The sequence below is a fragment of the Symphalangus syndactylus genome, chromosome 14 (assembly GCF_028878055.3).
Source record: "Symphalangus syndactylus isolate Jambi chromosome 14, NHGRI_mSymSyn1-v2.1_pri, whole genome shotgun sequence".
Classification (NCBI taxonomy): Eukaryota; Metazoa; Chordata; class Mammalia; order Primates; family Hylobatidae; genus Symphalangus; species Symphalangus syndactylus.
In genome coordinates this window covers 55,019,841-55,045,465 of record NC_072436.2, presented here as the reverse complement: position 1 = coordinate 55,045,465, position 25,625 = coordinate 55,019,841, and the positions used below count along the sequence as shown (strand labels likewise).

General features: G+C 54.7%; 1 protein-coding gene and 1 long non-coding RNA gene across 9 annotated transcripts; one reads left to right on the top strand and one right to left on the bottom strand.

Annotated features, from left to right (window-relative positions):
• Positions 1 to 6: 6 nt before the first annotated feature.
• On the bottom strand, positions 7 to 4,423 carry LOC129462009 (uncharacterized). The gene is made up of 3 exons (XR_008650750.2): positions 4,344 to 4,423; positions 1,840 to 1,955; positions 7 to 293 (listed from the first exon to the last, which is right to left on the bottom strand). It is a non-coding gene; the product is annotated as an uncharacterized lncRNA (long non-coding RNA).
• A 4,352-nt stretch (positions 4,424 to 8,775) lies between these two features.
• Positions 8,776 to 24,764, top strand: ARID5A (AT-rich interaction domain 5A). Of its 8 annotated transcripts, none has more exons than XM_063617688.1 (9): positions 9,163 to 9,524; positions 10,237 to 10,406; positions 12,627 to 12,772; positions 19,516 to 19,631; positions 21,443 to 21,581; positions 21,874 to 21,926; positions 22,301 to 22,398; positions 22,706 to 22,865; positions 23,231 to 24,764. In XM_063617688.1, exons 3-9 carry the CDS (start codon positions 12,739 to 12,741, stop codon positions 24,443 to 24,445), a joined length of 1,815 nt encoding a protein of 604 aa, XP_063473758.1. In that variant the 5' UTR covers positions 9,163 to 9,524; positions 10,237 to 10,406; positions 12,627 to 12,738; the 3' UTR covers positions 24,446 to 24,764. The 8 variants fall into 8 exon arrangements, with proteins under 8 accessions (XP_055097557.1, XP_055097556.1, XP_055097555.1 ...); XM_063617689.1 differs by having other exon boundaries at positions 9,163 to 9,759; XM_055241582.2 differs by lacking the exons at positions 9,163 to 9,524; positions 10,237 to 10,406; positions 12,627 to 12,772 and adding an exon at positions 8,776 to 8,917.
• Positions 24,765 to 25,625: the final 861 nt, after the last annotated feature.

Genomic DNA, 25,625 nt, shown 5'->3' with positions numbered 1-25,625 from the left:
ATCGCCGTTACGGGAAAAGTCAAACTCTTGAGGGACTTCCTTACACTAATTTAACTGTCCCGGGTTGTTTTTATTTCTAATTATGCTGGGGGGATGGGCATCACGATCTGTTTTCAGGGCTTAATGCCCCCTCCACGGTCCCTGGGGGACCTCGGGCCTTGGTGCCTCTCCAGGACATCCCGATGTCTCGGAGGTCCCATTTCAACTCCCTGGGGTCCCGGGCTGCCCAGCTGTTATTTTGCAGAATTTCTCTCCCACAGTGTCACCAGTAGTTCTGCTTATCGCTCCTGCCACTGAGTCACAAGGGGAGGAGGGGATTTCTGAGCTGTTTCAACACTTACCCAGAATATTAGGGGTTTCATGCAGCCCTTGTTTATTTAAAAAAAAAAAAGAAAGAAAGAAAAGAAAGCCCCAAAGCCAACAAAATATGACACACATGTACAGACGGAGGGAAGGCAAGGGGGTGGGGGTCTTGCAGAACCAAACGGCCTATCTGCTGAGCTGGGGATGGAGCTGGAAGTCCGGTTTCCTGTCCCTACTCCCCCAGCCTGGGCCCACCCCGTGCCTTCTGTTTCACCCAGGGCTGTGGAAACCAGCTAATGTTTATGGAGCACTTCCTCCCGCCAGCGGGCACAGTTCTAAGCCCTTTATAAGAAATAGCTCATCCAATGCCCGTAATTGCACCCGGAGGCGTGAGGGCTGTTATTGTGCCTGCCAGCCTGTTTCATAGATAGGAGACAGCATGGAGAGCTCAACTGCACTGGGGTACTTGGGTTTCCTGTGGAGAAAAATTTGCCCATCGCTTTGGCACAGAATCTGTGCCAAGGCAGATTCTCCTCAGCCAAGGCAGGCCTCAGAGTCCCCAGAGTCCAGCTACAGGATGCCCAGAAACTCCCTCCAGCTGAGACAAGCTGGCCAGGGGCTTGGGACCTCTGAGCTCCTTGGGGAGCTGAGGGGGCGCTGTCCTGGAGTCCAATACCTGGGCTGTGTTCATACCCCTGGCCAGGATTCAGCAGCAACACAGATACCCAGGAACGGGGCTGTGCCCTGAGCAGCCAGCCTGCAGCCATAGGGAGGGTGTGACTCCAGTGAAACTCCAGCGAGAAGGGCGCATGTGAGGTCAAGGCCCCAGTATCTAGAATGTGCTGCCCTTGACAACTAGGAAGCACTAACCCCTGGGGAAGGAAGGGCAGATGGTGCCTGTGATGGAGGGAGATGTGGGATAGGGGTGGAGGTGGGTGCATGGCCTCTTCCTCCTCCCTCTCCTCCGTGCCCTTCATTCTCCTTTTGTGGATCTTCATTGAGCACCTACTGTGCACCTGCCCTCAGTGGCCTCTCACTTCCTCCTCTTCCTTCCCAATTCCTTTACCAATTGTGAGATCTTTTGAAGCAACTGTGAGACCTTGGATAAGTCCCTTCCCACTTAGACCCTCAGTTTCCTCTTCTGGAGGAGCAGCGGCCGGGGCTCTGCCGCCCTGTCAGCAGTGTAGTGTGGGCAGATAGTAAAGACCACTCCTAGCTGGAGACGAGAGGCTCAGGAGCTGCTGGCCAGTCACACAATGGCATGGGGCTGACCACAGGAGCACGATGTGGCACATGCCCTGGTGGAGGTGTGTGCTGAGACCCCTGAGTATCTGCCTCAGATGGGCCCTTGAAGGATGAGCAGAAGCTCACTAGGTAGATACGGTGGGAACTGCCAAGCCCGGGAAGGTTCCTCCAGTCCAGAGGGTACAGCCCATGCACACACACAGCTCCAGGAACAGCACGAGGCACTGGGGCAAAGCCCTCCCAGTGTGGCTATATTACCATATTTGCCAGAGAGGGCGGATGCCAACCTACCTCCATGTCCAGAGCTGTCTTTACCCAGGCCCAAGGCCCAGCCCTCTGCCTTCAGCCTCCATGTAGCCCTCTGCCTTCAGCCGTGGCCACTACCACTCAGGAAGATCTGGAAGAACCTGCTGAGGCCAAGGCAGAGAGAGAGAAGGCAGTTTTGACAAAGCAAAGTCCCTCAGGCCGGCCCCATGGCTGAAGACACCATGGCATAGGTAGGCAGCTGGGGTGAGTGAGGGGGCTGGACAACCCTGTGTCCTCTTCTAGGAGTTCAGGGCAGGCCAGGGTGCCCCAGATGTGGGGAAGAAAAAGCCTCAGGGGCTTCTTGCAGGCTCTCTGGTGAGTTAGTGTATACATATGTTTGTGTGATCCTATGTGTGAGCTGTGGGCTCCTGCCATGCAAGACCCATGCATAGATGCACAGGCGTGTGTACACAGCTTTGCACATTCATATCTGGGTGTGCAGCAGCAGAAAGGATGCACAGCAGGTGCGGGGAGAATGAGAGAGCTCTTAGGGTGTAGACAGGACCACTTAGACCTGGGTTCACCTTGGGTTCTCCCTGCCAGGTACTGTTTCCAACAAAGGTAGTTGAGATGTCAGGCAGGGAGGGTAGCCCTGCCTGTGGCAGGTGCTGGGTGGATGATACCACGATGATGAAAGCAGGGGCCTGGGCTTCAGGTCGGGGCTGCGTGTGGGGGAGCCACAGCAACAGTATGAAACCTCTGAGGGATCTGAGTTCTTGGAGCCAGCTGACCCCAGGTCATTGCAAGGCTGAAAGCTTTAGTTTTCATATTCGCAAAGTCCCGTGAGTTCATCTGGGGAAGAGGAATTAGAGCAGTCCCTCCCACAAAAGTCTGGGCTTCCAGTATTGAAGGGGTTAGTGGGGCCCACTCAGATTGGAGATGAGTCACTGACTTCCCCCACAATTCTTCCCTTCATGCCCGCATCCTGGCCAGAACCTAGGACCCCACCAGGAACCTGGGGGGGGCTTTGCAGTTGCTACCTGAAGACCTAGAAAGCCCGATAGGGAGTGGGGTCTCAGGGCCAAGCCCCAGGTCATCAGGGCAAGGCCTGAAGAGCACAGAATCCACCCTGCAGAAGTTCTAATGCCACCAGTGAAGGAGGCTGTTCTCATGTAGCTGCCACAATAGAATGACCAGTTGTTGAAGGCTTATGTTATTTCTCAGCCTCACAGTAATCTTGCAAACTAGGTATTGCTAACGCCATTTCACACAGGAAAACTAAGGGTTGGAGACAGTGAATAACCCATCCCAGGTCATACCATCTGCAAGGGAGGGTACCCAGATTGCAAACCAGTCCACCTGACTCCAGAGCCGGGGAGGTTTCTGTTCTCTGGACTGGCTGAGAAGCTCCCAGGGAGGCATGGACCTCTCCTAGCCTGTCGCTGCAGGAGTCAGCGTGTGGTGAGAGCCTGTATCAAGTGTTTGGGGCCCGCCACCATAAACCTGAGTGATTCCACACTGCCTAGGAATGGCTGGGAGGCCATTAGGAAGTCTCTGGGCCTCTTTAGGGCTACAGAGGGTGAGATGACATCTGTGTCCTGCTCACAGCTGAGACCCAATTCATGTTGTGGGTCCTGGCTCAGAGGGTAGGTGTTATAATGAGACTGAGGGCAGCTTTTTTTTTTTTTTAAGTTGGGGTCTCGCTCTGTCGCCCAGGCTAGAGTGCCCTGGCGCGATCACAGCTCACTGTAGCCTTGAACTCCTGGCTCAAGAGATCCCCCTCCCACCTCAGCTCCGGAGTCACTGGGACCACAGACTTGCGCCACTGCCTCCCACAAGGGTCAGCTTCATGATCAGCAGCTCTCCCCAGGTCATCATAATCCTGCCCCCAGGATGTGGAAAGTGGCGCTGGCAGTCACCACCACCTCCGTAAGTCTGGCAGATTCCCAGCCCTGTGTTCTCCAAATACAGGGCAACTAAAGGGAAAAGGGGGAAATAGAAATTAAGGCATCACCCCTCACCACTTTCCAGTTAGTCTAGGGGGAAATCGGCACCTCTCCAGAGGTTTGGGGACCCCTCTTTCCATTCCCTGTGTCCCCAGGCCAATCCCCAGCCCTTTACTCCAACGGTAGACCTGAAGCTGTCGTGATATCAACTCAACATCTTTGGAGGGAGGGGAGACACTGAAGAAAAAAAAAAAACAGCTGCCCCCAGGAGGAACAACGATTCTCCCAAAAGCAGGCAGTCCCGAACTTCTCCCAGCACCCTGAACAACGAGGTAAACTAAGGTGTGGCGGGCCGCTCCCCGCTCCCCGCTCCCCCTACCCCCACCAGCTGGATGCCAGCCCCCACCGCAAGCCCAGGGCTCAGCTGGCAGGGCCCCGCATGCAGCCCCCGCCCAGGGCAGGGCTGAGTGGCAGAGCGCAACAGTCGCGCCCCCTTCCTGGCGGTGCTCCTGCTTGGGCCCCTGGAGCCTGCCTCTCCCACTCTGATGTAAGCTGATATTTTAATTCTCTTACAAGGAATGGTGTTTAGAGAAATGACTTAACCGGATTACTCATCGTCTCTAATGACTTGGCCCGACTCCGGCGCTATTCCTAGACGTGACGCTTGAGGCTTTGATTCTTTCTCTCTTTCCTTTTGCTCCTTTTTTTTTTTTTTTTTTTAAATACCAAGAAATTACAGCCCTGCCTACGCGGAGGCCCAGCCCTTACACGCCCCCCTTGCATGGCATCCTGGGAGATGGAGTTCTGTCCTGGCCCCAGTCACGCCCCCATCCCCAGCCCAGCTCCTCGCCCCTCTCCCGCCTCATCTTGGTGGGAGATGGGCAGGGTCTGGCTGGGCAGAGGTCATTTAACCTCTACATGCCTTGGTTTACTCTTCTGTCAAATGGAAGGGTCACCTGACATACAACAGAGAGTGGAAGGGTCAGTTGAGACCTTATTTTAAGTAAAAGTGTCACACAGACCCAGTGGTTTTAAGAGATATCTTGTCCAGTGCATTTTGTGCTGAGCGCCAGTCAAGACTCACACAGAGTTACCCAGACCCCGGGACTTACCAGGGCCTGGCCCTCACCCAGCCCAAACTTACTCCTTCCTGTCTGTGGACGAGTCTGCGGGCTTGTCCAGCACTTACTCTCTGGTTCTCAATTGTAATAAGGGGATAGATATAGATACAGCGCCCACTTCAGAGGGCTAGAGTGACATTGAATGAAATACTCCGTGCAAGATGGTGCAGTGTGTGTTAGGGTCAGCCCTGGTCCAAGGCATTTTCATCCCTTTTAGCACAAGGCCTTCGCTGAGTAGCTGGAGTGGGGACTGATTCTTAGTAGCCTGTGAGGTTGGCAAGGGCCACATCTTCTGCTCCACAAGGATACAGACTTCCTTCTGGTCATGGCTACATCCCGGGTCTAGCTCAGTGCTGGCACACAGTAGGACCACACAACACATGTTGGATGAGTGGATGACTGAGTAAGTGGAGCATTATCCTGCTTTCCAGGGGAGGGGCCTGAGGCCCTGAGAGGTTAAGTGACTTGTCCAAGGCCACACAGCTGGGCTGTGTCTGAGTGGTAATGAAACCCCCAATTTTCTCTCCTTGCCCTCTGTTCCCCTCCCCCAGGGGAATTCAGCTTCCACACTTCAGGCTCAGGAAGTTCAGAACCATGGGTTTCTACCCTGCTGGGACACAGTGGGGAGATGTGGGGTGGAGAGGGGAACCCAGCCCAGCCTTGGCCCAACACAGGAAATCTTTCCAGATTGGCTGGAGGTTGGAGGGAACCTAGAGCCAGGTGCAGATGCAGCTTCCAGTGTGGACAAAGCTCGGGAAGCTGGTTTACACGTGCCCTGGGGTACAGTGGCCAAAGCTCTTTCAGGCAGGAAGTTGGCCCTTGGTGATCTGGGACTCACAACCACCTCCCCACTCCTTCACCCCCAGCAGTTCCCCAAAGGCCGAAAGCTATTTTTGTCTTTTTCTAAAAGAGGCATTTGAAACCATGAGCCAATTTTTTCCATTCCTGAGCTTGGGTATCATCTATTTCGGGCATTTGTTGTTTTCCATGAGTTGCAAATGCTGCTGTGAAGCTGGCCTTTCCTGGACAGCTAGCACGGGGAAGGAGGAGTTAGGCAAGCAGGGCGGGGCCGCGTTAAAAATACTTCCCCCGCTTCATTTCTCCTTTGAAAACAAAGCCCTAGGGGCCTTTGGCAACTGCTGAGCCTGGGAACTGAGCATCCCAGGATAGAAGACTGGCTGTGCATTCTGTTTCCTGAGGGCACTGGATGGGTTTGCAGGTCCCAGAAGAAACAAAAGCACTGCTTTTGCTGTGTGACTTTGGGCAGTTTGCTTAACCTCTCTGGGCCTGGTGGCATCCTTTCTAAAATGAGACCAGGTGGACAGATGATCTTGAATGGTCCCTATATCTCTGAGAGCTCCAGGATGAGAACCACCCCCGGGGCCAGATTTTCTCCCTAGAAATGGGCTAACAAGAGGTGCTAGGACATGGAGGTGGGAGTTAGAAAGCAGCTTTTAGTTCAGTCTCTGGGAAACCTTTGTGAGCTCCTTAGCCCTGAAACTGTTCTAAGGGGGTCTACAATGTTCTCAGCAGGATTCATGTAATTGCAAAAAGATTAAATGCTATCAAGAGGAGATTAAATACACTGTGCTGGGTACACAGCCCAGCAGTTCTCAAAGAAGCAGATCTGTGTTCCAACAAGGAAAGTCTGTAAGATCTAGCGGTGATTGAAAAAGCAAGTTTCAGAATGGAGCAATGAGAATTGTATCGTTTCTTTAAACACACACATAAAACAAAGCTATCTATTTTTCTATACCATGGATACATATATAGTTTTGAAAATACACATAGGGAAAGTTCTGGAAGACTTCACCCAGTCTGATGGGTCTTTACCTCTGGGGCAGGGAGGGAACTGGATTTGGTGTAGCATCAGAGAGGGCTGATTTACTTGCATGTTTTTACAGGACGAATGTGTTTATTTATAAGTGATGGTTTGTTTTTCTTATTATTAAGACACACAAAGAGACACCAGGACACTGAGGGGCTAGGTGACTCCCTCTGTAGGCACAGAGGCGTCCTGGCCTGGGATCCTGTGGTTGGAGGGTGCAGGAGGAGGGTGGCTTTGGGCCGGAGTGGAGGTGTGTGAGATGGAGGCTTGAGCAATGGAAGTGTTTATGCTTTTAGCCAGACGAATGGAGATGTCTGTTTTCTGCAGGATTTACTGGCCATTGTAAGTTACTTTCTATTGCAAACAGTTGCCTCAGGAAGCAATTAAATTTAGATCCTATCGTTCCCAGGCTGGCACAGGCAGGTGTTGACTTGCTGAGGATTTGCACAACAGCCCTTGTCTGTCAGAATGTGCCCAGCTGCCCGGATGGCAGAATAACCCTAACTCTTGGTGGGATGAGCTGCTGTCTTATAAGATAGTGAGTTCCTTGTCAGTAGGGGTATCCAACCCACAAGTGAGGGGTTGGCCTAGATTGTGACCCCGGGGGCTGCATCCAGAGCTCCATCCCCAGCCTTGGGCGTAGTGCCTGCCAATCAATGCTTCCAGAATGGACAAAGGTGCTTCCTGATGGCATCATAGTGTCTTCCACCACAGCCTTAGCTTTCCTGGAGGGGAAAGTGGCTTGTAAACTTGGAAGTGGGATGCATTGTTATAATTACCATTATGATTGTTCTGGGTGTCTATTACCAATTCTACAGGTGCTGGCTCTTACAAGCCAACCCATTATGAGGTAGACAGGGGATTTATCCTGCAGAGCCCACGGCGTCATCTGCTCTAGACTGAGCCTGCAGACGTCTTCCATCCCAGGGCCAAAGGGTAAGGGCCAGAGTTTCAGGTTCACCAAACTGCAACCCTGGTCCATTCGTTTAGTGTGAGGAGGGGCACCAGTATGATGAGTGGTTAGTAATGGGTGCAAAGCGGGTGGGGGGATGCCTGGTTATGAGGGCTCCTCTTCCTGGGTCTAGCTCTGGCTCCAACACCTACCAGCTGTGTTACTTGAGCTAATCTCTCAGACCTCAGTTTTACCCTATAAAATGAGGACAATGATGGTGTGAAGTGCATAGAGCTATTATGAGTATTAAAATTCATCAACAAAGATTTTTGTGTAGCTTCTATGTGCTAGGAACAGGGTTCCCGTCCTAGCTAGCCACCTGCTGGGACTGAAACCCTGAGCCTCCTTTTCTTCCTCTTTGGCCTGCACAGGTCCAGGTTGCTGCTATGGCTGGCTGGGCACTTCCTCCTGCCTCCATTCACCCTAGGCCTCATTCCCACCTCCCACAGCCTGAACTCATGCCCCTTCTTTGGACTACTCAGCTTGTAGCTGCCACACTCTGTCTGCATTATGTATGTGGACATTGACTATTACTGGCAGGCCTGGCCACAGAGCCTAGGCCAAGGATTTATTAGTTTGGTCCTTGTCTAGCTCACACTAACCACCTCTCCTTTTTTTTTTTTTTTTTTTTTTTTTTGAGGCAGGGTCTCCGTCTGTTGCCCAGGATCCAGGATAGAATGCAGTGGTGTGATCAAAACACAAAACACACTGCAGCCTCGACCTTCTGGGCTCAAGTGATCCTCCCGCCTCCACCTTCCAAAGCACAGGGATTCCAGGCCGCTCCCGGCCTCACTTGGCCTTCTTTGTTGGGCTAGGTGGGACTGGGAAATGCACAGGGCCACTTTCAAATCAGTCAGAAGCACTTCGCTCGCTCCACAGAGCCCTCAGTGCTCTGCTGAAAGCAAGGAAGCTTTTTCCAAGGCTCTAGTTTTGCCTCCAGGGAAACTGAGGCACAAGGCAGCAATGATTCCTGGGGGTCCTGCCTCCGCTATTCCAGGGGCCCCACTCTGAAAGCCTAGAGGCGAGGGGCGCGCACTACAATTCCCAGAGGTCACCGGGCTCAAGGGCGGTCCCCGCCCCCCACTTCCCCCGCACGACGAAGCCGGGCCCACCAATGGGAGCCCAGAGTGGGGCGAGCAGGGGCGGGACGGGGCGGGACTGCGGGGAGGCGGCAGGCGGGCGGCGCTGCGAGCCAGTATCCCAGAGAGCGCGGGGTCTGGACAGCCGCGCGCTGAGGGTCTCGGGGCGGGCGACGCGGGACCTCGCCGGACCATGGGTAAGCGGCTCTGCGGCGCGGCCCGGACCGGGGCTCGGCGGCCCTGCAGGGAGGGTCAAGGTGCCGGTGCCGGGTCCCCTCCAGCCCTCGTGGCAGTCGGTCCGCTGTACGGGGCGGAGAGGGGCCCGGGGTGGGCTTTGGGGCGCCGGCCGTGGGGAGCGAGCCCGGCCCGCGGCTTCAGCGCTCCCCGGCCGGCGCGAAAGGGGTGAGGCTGGGCGTCCGCGCGCGCTTCGAGAAAAGGAAAGACAAAAAGTTTTGGCGGCCAGGGGCTTCCCGGGCGTTTATCTCGAAACTCTTTTCGCCGTCTCTTGCCTGAAATGTGCCGAGCTGGGTACGGCTCTGTTGTCCCACTTCCTGCTGCGGTTTCCACCTCGAGCTGGGCTCAGCTAATTTGTTGTGACAGCTGTCGGCAGCCGCCCCTCCGCCCCGTGACATCCTGCGGGTTTCAGAACCGCGGCGCCGCCGGGCACAGACTTCGGGTCCGGGGCGCGCGGTCCTTTCCTCTGCGGCCGCCGTTTCCTGAAAGGGGCTGCGCGGGTGTGAAGAACTTGCTCAATGCGCTTTGAAGGCTCCACTGTTCCTCTTTCGACTGCGGGCTGCGCTGATGGTCCGGGGAGCCTGGCTTCTCGCCCCGTGCCCCTTCCTTCTCTTCCCTTCTCTTTTCTTCTCCTGTCTCTCCGCCCATCCGCCGCAGCCCCGCAGGAGAGGGGTCGCTTCCCTGGTTGCTCTCCTCTCCTGTCCCTTGTGTGTCCCCTTCTCTTCCCTCGGTCTGTAGAAGGGACGAGGTGGCGGCTGGGGAGCGTCGGGGGAAGAGGGCAAGAGCGTGGGCTGCGAGCTTGCAGGTGATGCCCGGCTTCACGCTCGGCCGGAGCTGCGGGCCAACCTGGGCCCGTGCTCAGTCCCTCCGCGGTGTCTAGGGGTCGCCCGGGCTGGGGTCGCGTCACCCTCCGCCCAGCGCCGTCGTGGTGGGGCTTGCGCGGTGCAGGACCCCCGAGGGCCCAGGGGGTCCCGAGGCGCTGTGGGTCCAGTGTCCCTTTGTTTGCAGAGTCTTGGGCCAGTAAGGAGGGCTCTGCGGGCCCCAGGGGAGGACAACAGGTGCCTCTTGCCCCACCTGGGCTCAGCTGATGGGAGCCCACACGCACGGTGGCGTCACTGCGCCTGCAGGCAACGCTAGAGCACAGAAGGGGTGGGAGATTGGGGCTCGAGGGCTTCACCCCATAGCAGAGCTCAGAGCCCAATCCAGGCCTTAGGGACCCGCCTGGGGCCTAGAGCTTGGTGTGGCAGAGGTGGAAAGGGCCTCCGATAATCTGCTTCTACAGTTGGGAGACGTCAACTGGCACCTCTGAGCCTCTGCCCCGTAGGTGGAATGGCAACACACGAAACCATCTGAGGAGCTCTCACTGTCTCTCACCACCAAATGTGATCCAGACTGAGTGGGGAGGGACAGCCCCATCCTGGAACTGGGGCTTTTAGGACATCCCAGAGCCCGGTAAGAGGGACAGGGAGAGTGGGGCTTGGAAGTTGGTAGCCTCACATTCAGTGTCCCCCGCACCTCCGTCCCTTTCTGTACCCTCTGGTGGCTCCTGTGGCCTCAGCTGCTCCCAGACCCTGTCTCTCTCGCCCTCCCCCAAGCTGAGGTACCGAGGTCGGGCTGTGGCTTGAGCTGCACCTGTGCCCTGGTAGGGAGTGGGGGTCCCAGGCCCATCGCGTTTCTTCTCACTGCTGGCTCCAGCTCAGTCCTTGGCAGGCCCCCCTCCCCAAACTGCTGGCGCAAGCTCCGCGTAGACTCGGCCTGGCCGCCGCTCCCGGGCTGCCTAGTGGACCGGCCGTTTCGCCGCTTCAAAGGCTGTCTTTGTTTTGCTCCAGCCCAAGCTCAGAGAAACTTAAGCCAACAACCTCAGCCGAGGGGGCGGGGCGGCGTCTGCTGGTTGTTATTGAGGCTGCTGTTACCATTATTGTGGTAATTGACGCAGTGTTCCCAGTCGGTGACTTTTCATGAAAGGAAGTGTCACTTCCTTCCCATCACACCCTGGGTGAATGGGGCGGGTAGCAGAAAGATGGGGAGGGAGGGAGAGAAGAAAAGGGGTGTGTGCCTCTAGCAGACCCTTAAACTTGAGAGCTGTGTGGCCTTGTACTAGTCACTGCCCCTCTCTGGGCAACAGGGGTCTGTAAGTCCATTGCGCTCATCCTGCACCCAGGAGGCTGATGTTTCCGGAGCACCTGCTGGGCAGCGAGGTGCCTTGAGGAGGGAGCAGGACAGGCAGGCCTCTGATCTTCTTACTGAGCCTGGCTGTGGTTTGTGGGGGAAGCCTCCTTTCTCTTCTCTCTTTCTTCTGCTGAGAACATTGGGCACATTGAGTCTAGCACGCCCATCTTGTAGATGGGGAAAGGGAGATACAGAAGCAGTGACCAACTTGATAAGAGGTGCAGCCATGCGGTGCTAGAGCCCCTTGCCCCATCTATCCTCTTGGCCCACTCTCATCTGCTTCCAGCTTGATGTCTGGCAGGGCAGGGGGCCCGCTGACTTCCCTACATCCACCCACTGCCCGGCCCCATAGCTACCTTCTAGTCCTGGCTAAGCCCTGTGAGACATCTTAAGTTTGTCTTCAGTGACTCTCAACCACCGCCCCACTGCCTTCACCTTCCTGCCTTTGCATACCTGCCTTTGCTTCGCCAGGTTGGCTGAGCCCTGGCCAGAGCTGGCCCCCTACTCTCTCAGGTAACAGGTAGCAGTTTTTTAAATGGAATCTCAGTATGTATCAACAGGTCTTTCCTCCTTCCTCAAGATTATGGAGATAACACCCCTTATTCAAAGATGGTGGGTCCTCTGGGCCCTCCCCAACACAGGCCAGGGAAGTTGATTCACAGAGTGTGGGGGCCATGCCCCTTCCCTCCCCGCCCCCCCCCCCCCCGCCAGCTGCTGCCCAGCTCTCTGACCAGCCCCCTCCCATCCCTGAGCCTGGATGCCTTAGCAGTCAACACAGACCTGCTCTTGTTAGCAGAGTGACAGGAGCGATGTGCTGGGAAACTGCACATCTACTTGGGGGAAGGGGAGGAGTTTGCATCCTTTGAGCACAGATAAGGAACTTGAGGTCTCCCTGCTCCCATTAGAAAGAAAAAAATCTCTAGCTGTCGGATCAGTGTCTCTCAGGAGTCAGACTACCCTGGTTCTGAATCCCAGCTCTGCCATGGATAAGCTGTGTGGCCCCAGGCAAGTTACTGAACCTCTCTGAGCCTCAGACATTATATCTGTTATATCTGGATGGCTGGGAAGATTCAACAAAGCAAAGTTGTGTGAGATGCCTAGCCCACGCCAGCCAGGGCACCGATTTGAGTCGGTGGAGCATATAACTTGAGAACAAGTAGACCTATGGGAGCATCCTCTACTGGAGGGAGTGACAGACTAACCTCTTCAGTGCTGGAGTTTTAGGATCTGGGAGTTGAGCTTGACTCAGACAGGAGCCATGGAGTTGGAAAGAAATCAGACTCATAGCACAGGAAGAGCCTCAGGCAATCCTCCTGCCCAGCACCCTGCTGCACCCTCTGTCTGCCTAGTGAGGGACTGGGTCACTAGGAGCCCAGGCTCATCTTCTGGTACAGCCACCTAGCCTGCCTCGGCCCTCTTCCCAGCAGTGAAATGAGGAAATCACAGGAGGGCTTTTGTGGAGTGAACTACCGTTATCAGGGTTTTTCTAACACTATTTTCTAGCTGCACAAAACTCAAGGAACAAACTAGGAATAAACCTCCCCAAGAAAGCACAGGGGCTTTTTAAGAAGGAACTTCTGAGGACTGCAGAGGGAAACCTGAATTATGGAGACACATGGTCCTGAAAAGAAAGATGCAATACTGTAAAGGTATTATTTCTCCTCAAAGTAGTTTCTAAATTTAAATGCAATCAAAGCCCCAGTAGTGGGGGTTTTTTGTTTGTTTGTTTGTTTGTTTTAGAGACGGAGTCTCTGTCACCGAGGCTGGAGTGCAGTGGCCTGATCTCAGCTCACTGCAACCTCCACCTCCTGGGTTCAAGCGATTGTTCTGCCTCAGCCTCCTGAGTAGCTGGGATTATTGGCGTGTGCCACCACACCCGCCAATTTTTGTATTTTTAGTGGAGATGGGGTTTCACCATGTTGGCCAGGCTGGTCTCGAACTCCTTACCTCAAGTGATCTGCCTGCTTTGGCCTCCCAAAGTGCCAGGATTACAGGCGTGAGCCACCACACCTGGCCTTTTTTTTTTTTTTTTTTGAGATGGAATCTCGCTCTGTCGCCAGGCTGGAGTGCAGTGGCGCGATCTCAGCTCACTGCAACCTCCCCCTCCTGGGTTCAAGCGATTCTCCTGCCTCAGCCTCCCAAGTAGCTGGGACTACAGGCATGTGCCACCACGCCCAGCTAATTTTTGTATTTTTAGTAGAGATGAGGTTTCACCATGTTGGCCAGGATGGTCTCGATCTCTTGACCTCATGATCTGCCTGCCTTGGCCTCCCAACGTGTTTTTTTTTTTTTTTTTTTTTTTTTTTAAGAGAATGTAACAGAATTATCCCAAAGTTCAGATGGAATATTTTTAAAAGATGAGTAATATTGGGCAACTTGCCCTCTGGATAGTAAGTTGATTTATAAAGCTACAAAAATTAAAACAGTGTGCACAGGTCCTAGCATTCCACCGCAGATGGAACAGAATAGAATGTCCAGAAATAGTCCCAGATGTTTTCCTTATACGCATTGACATTATGGGGAAAGTAGCATTTTGCACCATTGGGGGAGGAGGCCACTCACTGGGACCCCCTAACCAATGGAGGGAAAGTATGGCTAGGATCCCTATTTCATCCTGTATACTGGAATAGATTCCAGATGTGTTAGAAGTGAGTAATGAGACAATAATCACCATTCATCATCATTGCTTGCTGGATGGAGAAAGGTGAAGTCTGGATGACATTCTTATGGAGAGCAGTTTTCTTTTTTGCATTTGATCCCCCACTTTTGTTACAAATAAAACATGTAAGGCATTGTGCCAGGAAGGAATCTGCACACACAGGCTGGGAACAAGGCAGTAGTGCGGTGGCTCACAGCAGCAGCAGCAGCTGTCAGGGGCAAGTGGGTTTCTCCTGCCTCTGTGGGCTGAGTGGGGCTGGGAGACGGGGCCTCCAGCTCCATAAGCCTTTTCCCTCCTCCACAGAGCCAGGAGAGGGCCCACCCACCTGTGCAGGTCCTGCCTGCCTGGCTCCCAGCTCTCTACCTCCCAACGCCGGACCTGCGTGGCCCAACATCTATGACAGCGGGTTTCAAGCTTATTTTTTATAGCAGAACCCCTTTTACAAATGTAACCCTGATCTGTGAATGATCAGGGAAAGGGAGGGATTAGGGCAGTCAGGGACAAGACAGAGGGCACCCTGGAGACCAAGCGGGAGGACTCTCCCTTCTCGCTCATCTAATGCTGCAGAAGTGGGGGCCCAGAGACCTGCAACCCAGAGGACCCTGGCAGGACAGAGCACTAACCCTGAGAATGGAGACCAAGTTCATCTGGGGACTCAGCTGGACACAGAGATAGAATGTTTTCCTTTGTGGCTTAAGGCGACAGCTCTAATCCCTTTCCCATCTGGGGTTAAACAGCTCGGATTGGTGACCTCCTTTCCAGGTAATACGAGCACCCAACTCCAGGAGATTTTCCCCCAGTGTGGTCCAGGCAGAGCTTGCAAACTCTGAATCACGCAGAAGGGACTAGGGCCCCTCTCGCCCTGTGGCTCGTGACCTGGCTGCCCACTGGGATGCTCTGGGGAGCTTTAACCCTGCTGCCCCACCTTGGACCTTAAATCAGACTCTGAGGATGCAGCCGGAGCATTATGCTCCTCCAGGTGATTCTGATGGGCCCTGTCTAACCACTGTATTTTTCTGAAGCCCAAGGGGCAGCGACTTGCCAAGGGTCACATAGCAAGTCTGTGACTAAGAAGCCCCAGTCACACCAAAGAAGACATGGAGAGGGTCTGTTGATGCCGAGGCTCTGGGGCAGCAGGAATGAGGGGAGGGGATATGTGAGCTGAGGGTAGCAGGCAGTGGGAGAAGAGCCGGTGGAGGAGGTGCTCCTGGACCTGGAAGACTTCAGGAATTCACGGATCGCTAGCAAAGAACTCAAGGATCTTCCTCTCCCATTTCATAGCAGGGAAGACTGAAGCACAAAGTCACAGAGGACTTGGTTGGAAAGGCATCAGTCTGCTGGGTCACTTGTTAGTACCCAGGATTTCTGGAGACTGGTGGGTCAGAGGCTAGCCCAAGAGGGTGGCCCTGGTCTCTTTCTCTTTGACAAGCCTTAGGATTGGTTTCTCTCTGGGCTTACTTGGACTCTTCATGAAGGCCTTGCAAATGTTGATAACCACAGCAGCCACTGGACCAGAATCAGACCTTGTTTTGAATCCTGGTTCCCCAGGGAGGCAAGCGACTTACCCATAACCATTCTGGCTTCAGATTCCCCCTCTTTAAAATGGAATTCCTCTGGGACTGAGGGAGAGAATGTACAGGCCCACCTTGCTCTATCATGCTTTGCTTTATTGTACTTCACAGATACAGCATTTTTTACTCATTGAAGGTTTGTGGCAACCTGGCATGGAGCAAGTCTATCGATGCCATTTTTTTAACAGCATGTGCTCACTTTGTGTCTCAGTGTCACATTTTGGTGATTCTTACAACATTTCAAACTTTTTCATTATTATATCTGTTATGGTGATCTGTGATCAGTGATCTTTGATGTTACTATTGTCATTGTTTTGGGGTACCATGAACCCCACCCACAAAGACAGTGAACTAAATCGATAAATGTTGTGTGTGCTCGTCCTCCACCTGCTCCATCGACCAGCATTCCCCATCTCTCTTCCTCTCTTTCTCTTCTCTGGCCTCCCTGTTGCCTAAGGCACAACAATATTGAAACTGGGCCAATTAACAATCCTACAGTGGTCTCTAAGTGTTCAAGTGAAAGGAGGAGTTACAGGTCTTTATTTTTAAATAAAAAACTAGAAATAATTAAGCTTAGTGAGGAAGGCAGGTCGAAAGCCCAGATAGGCCGAAAGCTAGGCCTCTTGCACCGGTTTGTCAAGTTGTGAATGCCAAGGAAAAGTTATTGAAGGAAATCAGAAGTGCTATTCCAGTGAACACACATGGTAAGAAAGCAAAACAGCCTTATTGCTGATAATGGAGAAAGTTTGAGAAGTCTAGATAGAAGATCCAACAAGCCATAACATTCCCTTAAGCCAAAGCCTAATCCAGACCAAGGCTCTAAATCTCCAATGCTGTGAAGGCTGAAAGAGGTGAGGAAGCTGCAGAAGAAAAGTTGGAAGCTAGCAGAGGTTGCTTCACGAGGTTTAAGGAAAGATGCCATCTCCATCACATAAAAGTGCAAGGTGAATCAACCAGGGCTGGTGTAGAAGCTGCAGCAATTTATCCAGAAGATCCAGCTAAGATCATCGATGAAGGTGGCCACACTACCACAGATTTTCCATGTAGATGAAACAGCTTTGTATCAGAAGAAGATGTCATCTAGGACTTTCATAGCTAAGGAGAAGTCAATGCATGGCTTCAAAAGACAGGCTGACTCTCTTGTTAGGGGCTAATGCAGCTGGTGGCTTTAAGTTGAAGCCAGTGCTCATTTTATCATTCCAAAAAACCTAGAACCTTTAAGAATTATGCTAAATCTACTCACTCTGTGTTCTAAAAATGAAATAACAAAGCCTGGATGACAGCACATCTGTTTATAACATGGTTTACTGAGGATTCTAAGCCAACTGTTGAGACCTATTGCTCAGAAAAAAAGATTCCTTTCAAAATATTACTGTTCATTGACAAGGCAACCGGTCACGCAAGAGCGTTGATGAAAATGTAGCAGGAGCTGCATGTTGTTTCCATGCCTGCTAGCACAACATTTATTCTAGAGCCAAGGATCAAGGAGTAATTTTAAGTTTCAAGTCTTATTATTTAAGAAATACATTTTGTAAGGCTGTAGCTGCCATAGATAGTGATTCCTCTGATGGATCCGGGTAAAATACATTGAAAACCTCCGGAGAGCATTTAAGGTACATTCGTGGTTCTTGGGAGGAGGTCAAAATATCCAAGCATTTGGGAGAAGTTGATTCCAACCTTCATGGATGACTTTGAGGGCTTCAAGACTTCAGTGGAGAAGTCACTGCAGATGCAGTGGAACCAGCAAGAGAACTAGAGTTAGAAGCAGAGCTTGAGGATGAGACTGAATTGCTGCAATCTCATGATCAAACTTGAGTGGATGAGGAGTTGCTTTTTATGGGTGGGCAAAGAAAGTGACTTTTTTTCTTTCCTTTTCTTTTCTTTTTTTTTTTTTTTTAATTTGAGACAGAGTCTTGTTCCATCGCCCAGACTGGAGTACAGTGGAGTAATCTCCGCTCACTGCAGCCTCCGCCTCCTGGGTTCAAAGGATTCTCCTGCCTCAGCCTCCCGAGTTGCTGGGACTACTGGGACCTGCCACCACACCCAGCTGACTTTTGTGTTTTTAGTAGAGACAGGGTTTCACCACACTGGCCAGGCTGGTCTCAAACTCCTGACCTCAGGTGATCCGCCCACCTTGGCCCCCAAAGTGCTGGGATTACAGGCGTGAGCCACCGCGCCCATCCTAAAGTGGCCTCTTGAGGTGGAATCTACTGGCGAACATGCTGTGAACATTGTCTAAATGACAACAAAGAATTTAGAATGTTACAGAAACTTAGTTGATAAAGCAGCAGCAGGGTTTGAGAGGATGGACATCAGTTTTGAAAGAAGTTTTGCTGTGGATAAAATGCTGTCAAAAATAGCATCACATGCATGCCATGGAGAAATCTTTCATGAAAGGAAGAGTTGCCAGGCGCAGTGGCTGACGCCTGTAATCCCAGCACTTTGGGAGGCCGAGGTGGGCAGATCATGAGGTCAGGAGTTTGAGACCAGCCTGGCCAATATGGTGAAACCCCGTCTCTACTAAAACTACAAAAATTAGCCGGGCATAGTGGCACGCACCTGTAGTCCCAGCTACTCGGGAGGCTGAGGCAGAAGAATCACTTGAACCCGGGAGGCGAAGATTGCAGTGAGCCAAGATCGTGCCACTGCACTCCAGGACAGAGCGAGATTCTGTCTCAAAAAAAAAAAAAAGGAAGAGTTAATGGATGTGGCAAACTTCATTGTTGTCTTATTTTAAGAAATTGCCACAGTCACCCCAGCCCAAGAAACCACCCCCCTGAGATCAGTCAGCAGCCATCAACATGGAGGCAAGACATAAGAACACCTATCAAAGCAGGACCACTCAGTGGCCAAGGATTCTAGTGCCTCTGAGTACCACTGGCCCCTGGCTTACGCTGGTTTGGGTTTCTTGTTCCTGAGGAGATTCTTTTTCTGTCTGGGATGGAAGGGAAATCTCATAGGTTCCTAACAATAAGGATGTCCTGAGAGGGAGTGAACCAATTCATACTTGATTAACAAAAGGACAAAGGACAGAAAGAAAAGGTCAGAAGACATGGGTTCCTGGTCTGGTATCTGCTGCCAGCCTGCCATGTGGCCTGAGGCAGTTTCCAGTGGTTGTGGTTTTTGCAGTGGCAGAGGTGTTGCGTTTTTGCAACCATCAGCACATGGTGGTTCTTAGTAAAATACGGCCCATGGCTTCTCCTGCCCGCCACCCAGGGTTGTTGTGAGCCTTGCTCATTCCAGCTTGGCACCTGCTGTGTGGGTATGGGAAGCCTCACCAAACTATCAGGGAGCCCCAAGAGCCACAGGCAGTTCAGCCAGGATGGCTGTGAGTAGCCTAGGGCGACGGAGGAGCTGCCGGTGGCCAGGGGCCGGAGGAGGCCACCCAGAGGAAGGCACTTGTCAGCAGAGACCTGAGGGGTCACCAGGACCCTTGCAGGTGAGGGGAGCATGTGGCCTTATTAGGGCAGTTAGAACTCCGCAGATGCTCAGGGAAAGGTCAGATGTTCCTGAATATTCCCAGAGGAACTACTACTCAGGGACCCCTGTGTTGCTTTGGGGCCACAGCCATGGGATCCTTTAGCTCTCCAGTGAGACTGAGCTGCTTCTCAACTCTGTGTCTGAGCATGGGGCAGATTTTGGAGACAGGATTTCCCCAAGCACCACAGCCCAACCCCGGCCTCCTGTGACTTGACCTCAAGGTGGTTTTGCGTTTCCTTCAAAGATGTGGGGAGATAGCTGGAGCAGAGGAAAGAAAAGGGGCAGGTGTGGAGCGGATGCAGCGGGTTGTGGGGGAGAGGGGAGGAGGGCCTGTGTGTGTGTGTGTGTGTGTCTGTGTGTGTGTGTGTGTGTGTGCATGTAGCCTGTGTGCAGCCAGGGACACACCCCTTCCCCCTGGCCAATTCTTTTTTTTTTTTTTTTTTTTTTAAATAATAGAGACGGGGTCTCACTATGTTGGCCAGACAGGTCTTGAACTCCTGACCTCAGGTGATCACCTGCCCGGGCCTCCCAAAGTGCTGGGATCACAGGAGTGAGCCCTTGCACTGGCGCCCTCTGGCAACTCTGATTGGGGGTAAGGAGACTGCTCCTGTTCCTCCCTGCTTGCATCTCATGTGTTCTCTCCCCACCCCTTCCTCCTTCCTCCTTCCCTCTCTCCTTGTAGCAGCCCCTGTCAAAGGGAACAGGAAGCAGTCCACGGAGGGTGACGCCCTAGACCCACCTGCATCCCCCAAACCTGCTGGTGAGCAGAACGGGATCCAGAACCCCATCTCACTGGAGGTGAGTTGACTCCCTCTGCTGACTCCCTGGGTGCTCTTCCCTGCCACCCTCACCTGTGCTCCACCTCCAGGTGAACCTGGACACTCCCCAAGCTCTCAGGAGGGAGATATGTTCCTACCCTGGCCCTGCCCAGCAGCCAGGGGACTTACTTGTCATCTGTGGCAGAGAGTTTCAATCTTGGTTTTTGTAGCAGAACCCTTTTCTCAAATGAAGATGACCCACCACCCTGATCCATAAAACAGACAAAAGCTCCAGCCCATGATGTAAAACCACATTCACATCCATTCATTCAGATGCATAACATGGGTGTATAAAGTCACTCGGTGAGACCAACAAGACTGTTTCGATGAGCACAGAATCTGAAGGGGGAGCTGCAGGCAGCTTTTTCGGAGCACAGTCAACCCCACCTTGTATTCATTTTGGCCATTTGCTTTGGTGGCACAGTCTGGAAAAGTATCCTGATTCATGCAGAAAAGTGGTTGCAAATGGTAGTTGTCTTTAGCAGCTTGCCGGGAATTCAGAATAGAGGCCTGGAGGAGCAGACTGACTTGAGCAGTTATGAGAGAGCCTTCCTCTGAGGTCTGCACAGACCAGCCCCAGGGCCCCAGCATGTTATGATTTCATGGGTGATATATGAGTTCCTATGTTGTTTCTTCTCAGAGGTCTTTAATACCTTAAAAACACTGAACTATTACAGAAGCTATTTACAACTAACAAAAAAAGTAAAAACACTGAAATAAACTTGAATCAATTATTATTATTATTATTATTATTATTATTATTTTTAGACAGAGTCTCATTGTTACCCAGGCTGGAGTGCAGTGGCACAATCTTGGCTCACTGCAACCTCCAGCTCCTGGGTTCAAATGATTCTTCTGCCTCAGCCTCCCGAGTAGCTGGGATTACAGGCATGCACTACCAGGCCTGGCTAATTTTCGTATTTTTAGTAGAGATGGGATTTCCCCGTGTTGGCCAGGCTGGACGAACTCCTGACCTCAAGTGATCTGTCTGCCCACCTCGGCCTCCCAAAGTGCTGGGATTACAGGCATGAGCCACCGTGCCCAGCTGGACCAAATATTTTTGGAACACATGGCTGTCTGCGCTGTCCTAGTCCAGATGGTTTATGTCCTGGAAGCTGTCTGTTCTCTGAGCAGGGTATGGGCCCTGGGCTCTGCCCCGAGCCACTCGCTGGATGAACGGCATCAGCAGAGATTGCCCCTCTGGGATCCGCAACCAAAAGTCCTGTGCCCCTGACAGCAGTATGCAAATGAAGCCCAGAGCTTCACCTCCCTGTGCTCAGCACGGCAGGCTGGGGCCACACAGAGGCTCGGGGAACATGGGCCTGACAGAGCAACCCCACGGCACCAGAAGGCACCAAGCACCTTTGCTTCAGCTTTTCCCTCTGCGGTTATGGAGGAGTCCCAGGGACACTAAGCCTGCCCTCCTGGAGCTCCTAGTCTGGCAGAGGAGCTGACACAAATATGACAAATCAAGACCAAGACAGAGAAGTGACCCTGGCCTGGAGAAGGCTGGGGACTGCTCTCGTGGCAGCCTCTGGAGCCAGCTGCTCTGGGGTACCCAGCCTCCGGGGAGGTCCTGGACTCTAGCCCCTGTCCTGGGGCGCTGAGAGCTGACACCTGTGCCTGCCGAACCCAGGAGCAGTCACTCCCTCCCAGAACAGTGGCTAGGTGCTCTCTGGGAAACGGGTTGGGGCAGGCACCTTATTCCTCCTGCAGCCAGTGGTTTCTGCACATCCCCAGCAGCCAGCCACCAACTGGGGCCCATCCCAATGCCTCCTGTTCTCTCCCTAGGACTCCCCCGAGGCAGGCGGGGAGCGGGAGGAGGAGCAGGAGCGGGAGGAGGAGCAGGCCTTCCTGGTCAGCCTCTACAAGTTCATGAAGGAGCGACACACGCCTATCGAGAGGGTGCCCCATCTCGGCTTCAAGCAGAGTGCGTCCCTGGGGTGCAGGCAGGGAGGGGGGCCCAGCAAGAGACCCCGCCCAGGCAGGGCATCGGGCAGGCACTCCCACTCTGGGTGACCCAGGTTGCAGATAGAAAGGAGGCCTCCCTCCAGGCTGCCACTGGGCCAGGGGTGCACAGGGCACAGCCTGCCCGTCTATCGCAGTGGCCCTGGCTGGGTGTGTGCTGGTCTGTGCCTGCCTGTCAGGGCACCAGGAAGGGGTGGCAGGCTGTCCCCACCTCCCACAGAGACTGACGGCCAGCCTGCCCCTCTCTCCGCCAGTTAACCTGTGGAAGATCTACAAGGCAGTGGAGAAGCTGGGGGCCTATGAGCTGGTAAGGAAGGCACCTCCCAGTCCTTGCCAAACTGCATATCCCTGGGGTGAGCCTGCAGCACTGTCCTTGCCTCTGGACAGAGGAAGAGCCAGGATCCCCAGTCCTGCCCCTGCCTCCCTGCCTCCCCTGCTGGTACTCTGCTGCTCAAAGCAGCTTTTCAGCCTTCCCCATCTGTTCTGCCTGCCCCGTGTTGGGAAAACTGCTTGGGCCAGCAGTCCATGGCCCTAGGAGGGAGAATCGGCTGGCCGCTGCTGGAGCCGCAGAGCAGCTGCCCAACTGCAGTCCTTCGAGTCCCTGTGAGGGTGGCCGGAGCTGCAAGGACCCCGCCGCCAGGGGGCGCCCGCCGGCCGCGCCCTCATGAGGTGCCCTTGCAGGTGACCGGGCGCCGCCTCTGGAAGAACGTGTACGATGAGCTGGGGGGCAACCCAGGCAGCACCAGCGCGGCCACGTGCACGCGCCGTCACTACGAGAGGTACGGCGGGGCGGGCCTGGCTGCTGGACGCCGCCTGCCCTGCGGGGCCTTGGCTGACCTTGCCGGGAGGGCCGGGTGGACTCTGCCCAGAGCGGGCCGGGTATGCGCCGTCCTCAGCGCTGTGCCGTCCTCACAGCTGCGGGAGCTCAGGCTGGCTGGGCGCAGTCACTGAGGGAGCTGAAGCTTTGGGACCAGGAGAGGGCCTTCCTCGGCGCCGGCGGGGAAAGACGGGCTCAGAGGAGGTTACAGAGGCCTATGGAGGGGATGGGCGCCGGCCTCCTGGGGGACATGCGTGGTTCCTCCCCAGGCTGGTCCTGCCATACGTGCGGCACCTGAAGGGGGAGGATGACAAGCCGCTGCCCACCTCCAAGCCCAGGAAACAGTACAAGATGGCCAAGGAGAACAGAGGGGATGATGGGGCCACCGAGAGGCCGAAGAAGGCCAAGGAGGAGCGGCGCATGGACCAGGTAGGCCTGCAGCTGGCTGGGGCCACCCTGTCCCTTGCCTCTTGTAGCCCCCTACCCCACAACTCCCTGTGGCCGCGGAGCTGTCTGCTCAGAACACACAGAACCTGCACCCAGGGCGGGACTTGCAAGGTTCCTGGTTCTCCACAGATGGTTGTGCAAGTGGACTCTGAACTCCAGCCTCCGCCCACCCACCAGGCACCTGAGGCTGTGTCCACTCAGAGGACAGGGCACCTTTGGAAAATTCTGCACAGAGGACTGCAGGGGCTAGCGGGGGACCTGGGCAGGGCTGAAAGTGCCACCTCCTGCTCCTCAGGTCAGGATGGGTGGCTCAGGTAGCCCTGAGGCAAGGCTTTCTCTCATTCCAGATGATGCCAGGAAAGACCAAAGCAGATGCTGCTGACCCAGCACCACTTCCCAGCCAGGAACCCCCCAGGAACAGCATAGAACAGCAGGGCCCGGCCTCTGGGTCTTCTGTGTCCTTCGTGGGTGCCAGCGGCTGCCCCAAGGCCTACAAGCGGCTCCTATCCAGCTTCTACTGCAAGGGGACACACGGCATCATGTCACCGCTGGCCAAAAAGAAGCTCCTGGCCCAGGTGAGCAAGGCGGAGGCCTTGCAGTGCCAGGAGGAGGGCTGCCGCCATGGGGCAGAGCCCCAGGCGTCCCCAGCTGTTCACCTCCCAGAGAGTCCCCAGAGCCCCAGAGGGCTGACTGAGAACTCCAGGCACCGGCTGACCCCTCAGGAGGAATTGCAGGCCCCAGGTGGCAGCCTCAGGGAGGAGGCACAGGCGGGCCCCTGCCCGGCAGCCCCCATCTTCAAGGGCTGCTTCCACACCCACCCCACCGAGGTGCTGAAGCCTGTCAGCCAGCACCCCAGGGACTTCTTCTCTAGACTTAAAGATGGGGTGCTACGGGGGCCTCCTGGCAAAGAGGGGCTGTCAGTGAAAGAGCCCCAGCTGGTGTGGGGCGGGGACGCTAACCGCCCTTCTGCATTCCACAAAGGTGGCTCCAGAAAGGGCATCCTCTACCCCAAGCCCAAAGCCTGCTGGGTGTCCCCCATGGCCAAGGTCCCAGCCGAGAGCCCCACACTCCCGCCCACCTTCCCCAGTAGCCCAGGCCTGGGCAGCAAGCGCAGCCTGGAGGAAGAGGGTGCTGCCCACAGTGGGAAGAGACTACGGGCCGTGTCTCCCTTTCTTAAGGAGGCGGATGCCAAGAAGTGTGGGGCCAAACCTGCAGGGTCTGGCCTGGTCTCCTGCCTTCTGGGCCCAGCCCTGGGGCCTGTGCCCCCAGAGGCCTACAGGGGCACCATGCTGCACTGCCCGCTGAACTTCACTGGCACCCCGGGCCCCTTGAAGGGCCAGGCTGCACTCCCCTTCAGCCCCCTGGTCATCCCGGCCTTCCCGGCCCACTTCCTGGCCACTGCAGGCCCCTCGCCCGTGGCCGCTGGCCTGATGCACTTCCCCCCCACATCCCTCGACAGTGCCCTCCGCCACAGACTTTGCCCGGCCTCATCTGCCTGGCACGCACCACCAGTCACAACCTATGCAGCACCCCACTTCTTCCACCTCAACACCAAGCTGTAGGCCAGCCCATGGTGTCGTGTACACTGTGGAGTCAACGGGCCTACAACAGGCAGGTGCTGCTGCCAGGGGGCTCTGAACTAGTGCCTGCTACCCAGGACACCTGGGCCATGCCCCTGGCTGGGCAGCCTGGCACAAGTGAAGAAGGAGGCAGTGGGAAAACTGGGTTTATCTCAAGGCAGCAGCCTGAGCACAGGAGCAGAGGACCCAGTTGTTATAAGGCCCTGGGAGAGGGTGGGCTGCTCCCACTGCCCCAGAGCGGAGCTTGAAACACCCAGGTTGCCCACGGAAAATCCAATAAAAAGACACCAGTGTGAATCCACATAGCCCTGAAGTGTGTGTGGTGTGGGCCTTTGCAACGGCAGGCAAGGTGGGGGTGAGCTTGTGGGTGGGGCTGCTATTAGGGGGCCAAGGAAGTGGACCTGAACACCACTACCCCACTCAAGAGCAGGCCCAAAGCAAACCCCAGCCTCTGCCATTTAGGAAGCCTCTGACATCTGTCCTTGCCTTCAGTCCAGTTTCCTAGTTGAGCTTCAGGGAATGCTTGCTGCCTTCCTCATTGTGGAGATGGGGATTGGAGGCCGTAGGAGGGTCGGTGACTTGCCCAGTTTCCCCTGGCAGGAGGGGCAGGGGAGGGCTGCGCAGGCTGTGTGACTCCCGTGCTCTGAGCAGGACCCCAGGCTGTTACCAGTGCCCCTGGGGGCTTGGGAGTGTCACCAGGAAGCCTGAGTTGGTCTGCCTTGGTGGTGGATGTAGATTTCTGGGGCCTGCAGCCGAGCCCACTCTGCAGCCCCACCCCACTTGCCTGACCCGCATGGACAGGCCAGAATGACCACTGGATTGAAATCACCGGAGGTGCCTGGAGGGAAAGGGGAGCAAATCCACTGGTCTGGGTCTGCGTGTCTGCATCGGTAACAAGCCCCTGCGGTTTCAGATGTGGTTGCCCCAGGGCTCATATTAGAATCCCTGCGGCCTGACACCCTGCTTCCTGCAGGCCGGATGGGAGCAGGGCCTTGGCTCGGGAGGAGGGAGGGCAGGTTCTTTTCAGAGGCACTGTCCCCTCCCTCCACAAGCAGCCTGCACCCAAACAGCTTCACATGTAGTCCTGGAAAAGTGGGGCTACTGCTGGCCAAGTAGAGGGCAGATGTCGGGGCCATAGGTGTGAGCAGGTCAGTGGGTGACA

Excerpts from the sequence above, each read along its gene's own strand:
- ARID5A (XM_055241580.2), top strand. Across the intron at positions 21,927-22,138 it reads AGCTGGGGGCCTATGAGCTG|CAGTCCATGGCCCTAGGAGG; the intron begins GTAAGGAAGGCA and ends TGCTTGGGCCAG. Across the intron at positions 22,399-22,705 it reads ACGCGCCGTCACTACGAGAG|GCTGGTCCTGCCATACGTGC; the intron begins GTACGGCGGGGC and ends GTTCCTCCCCAG.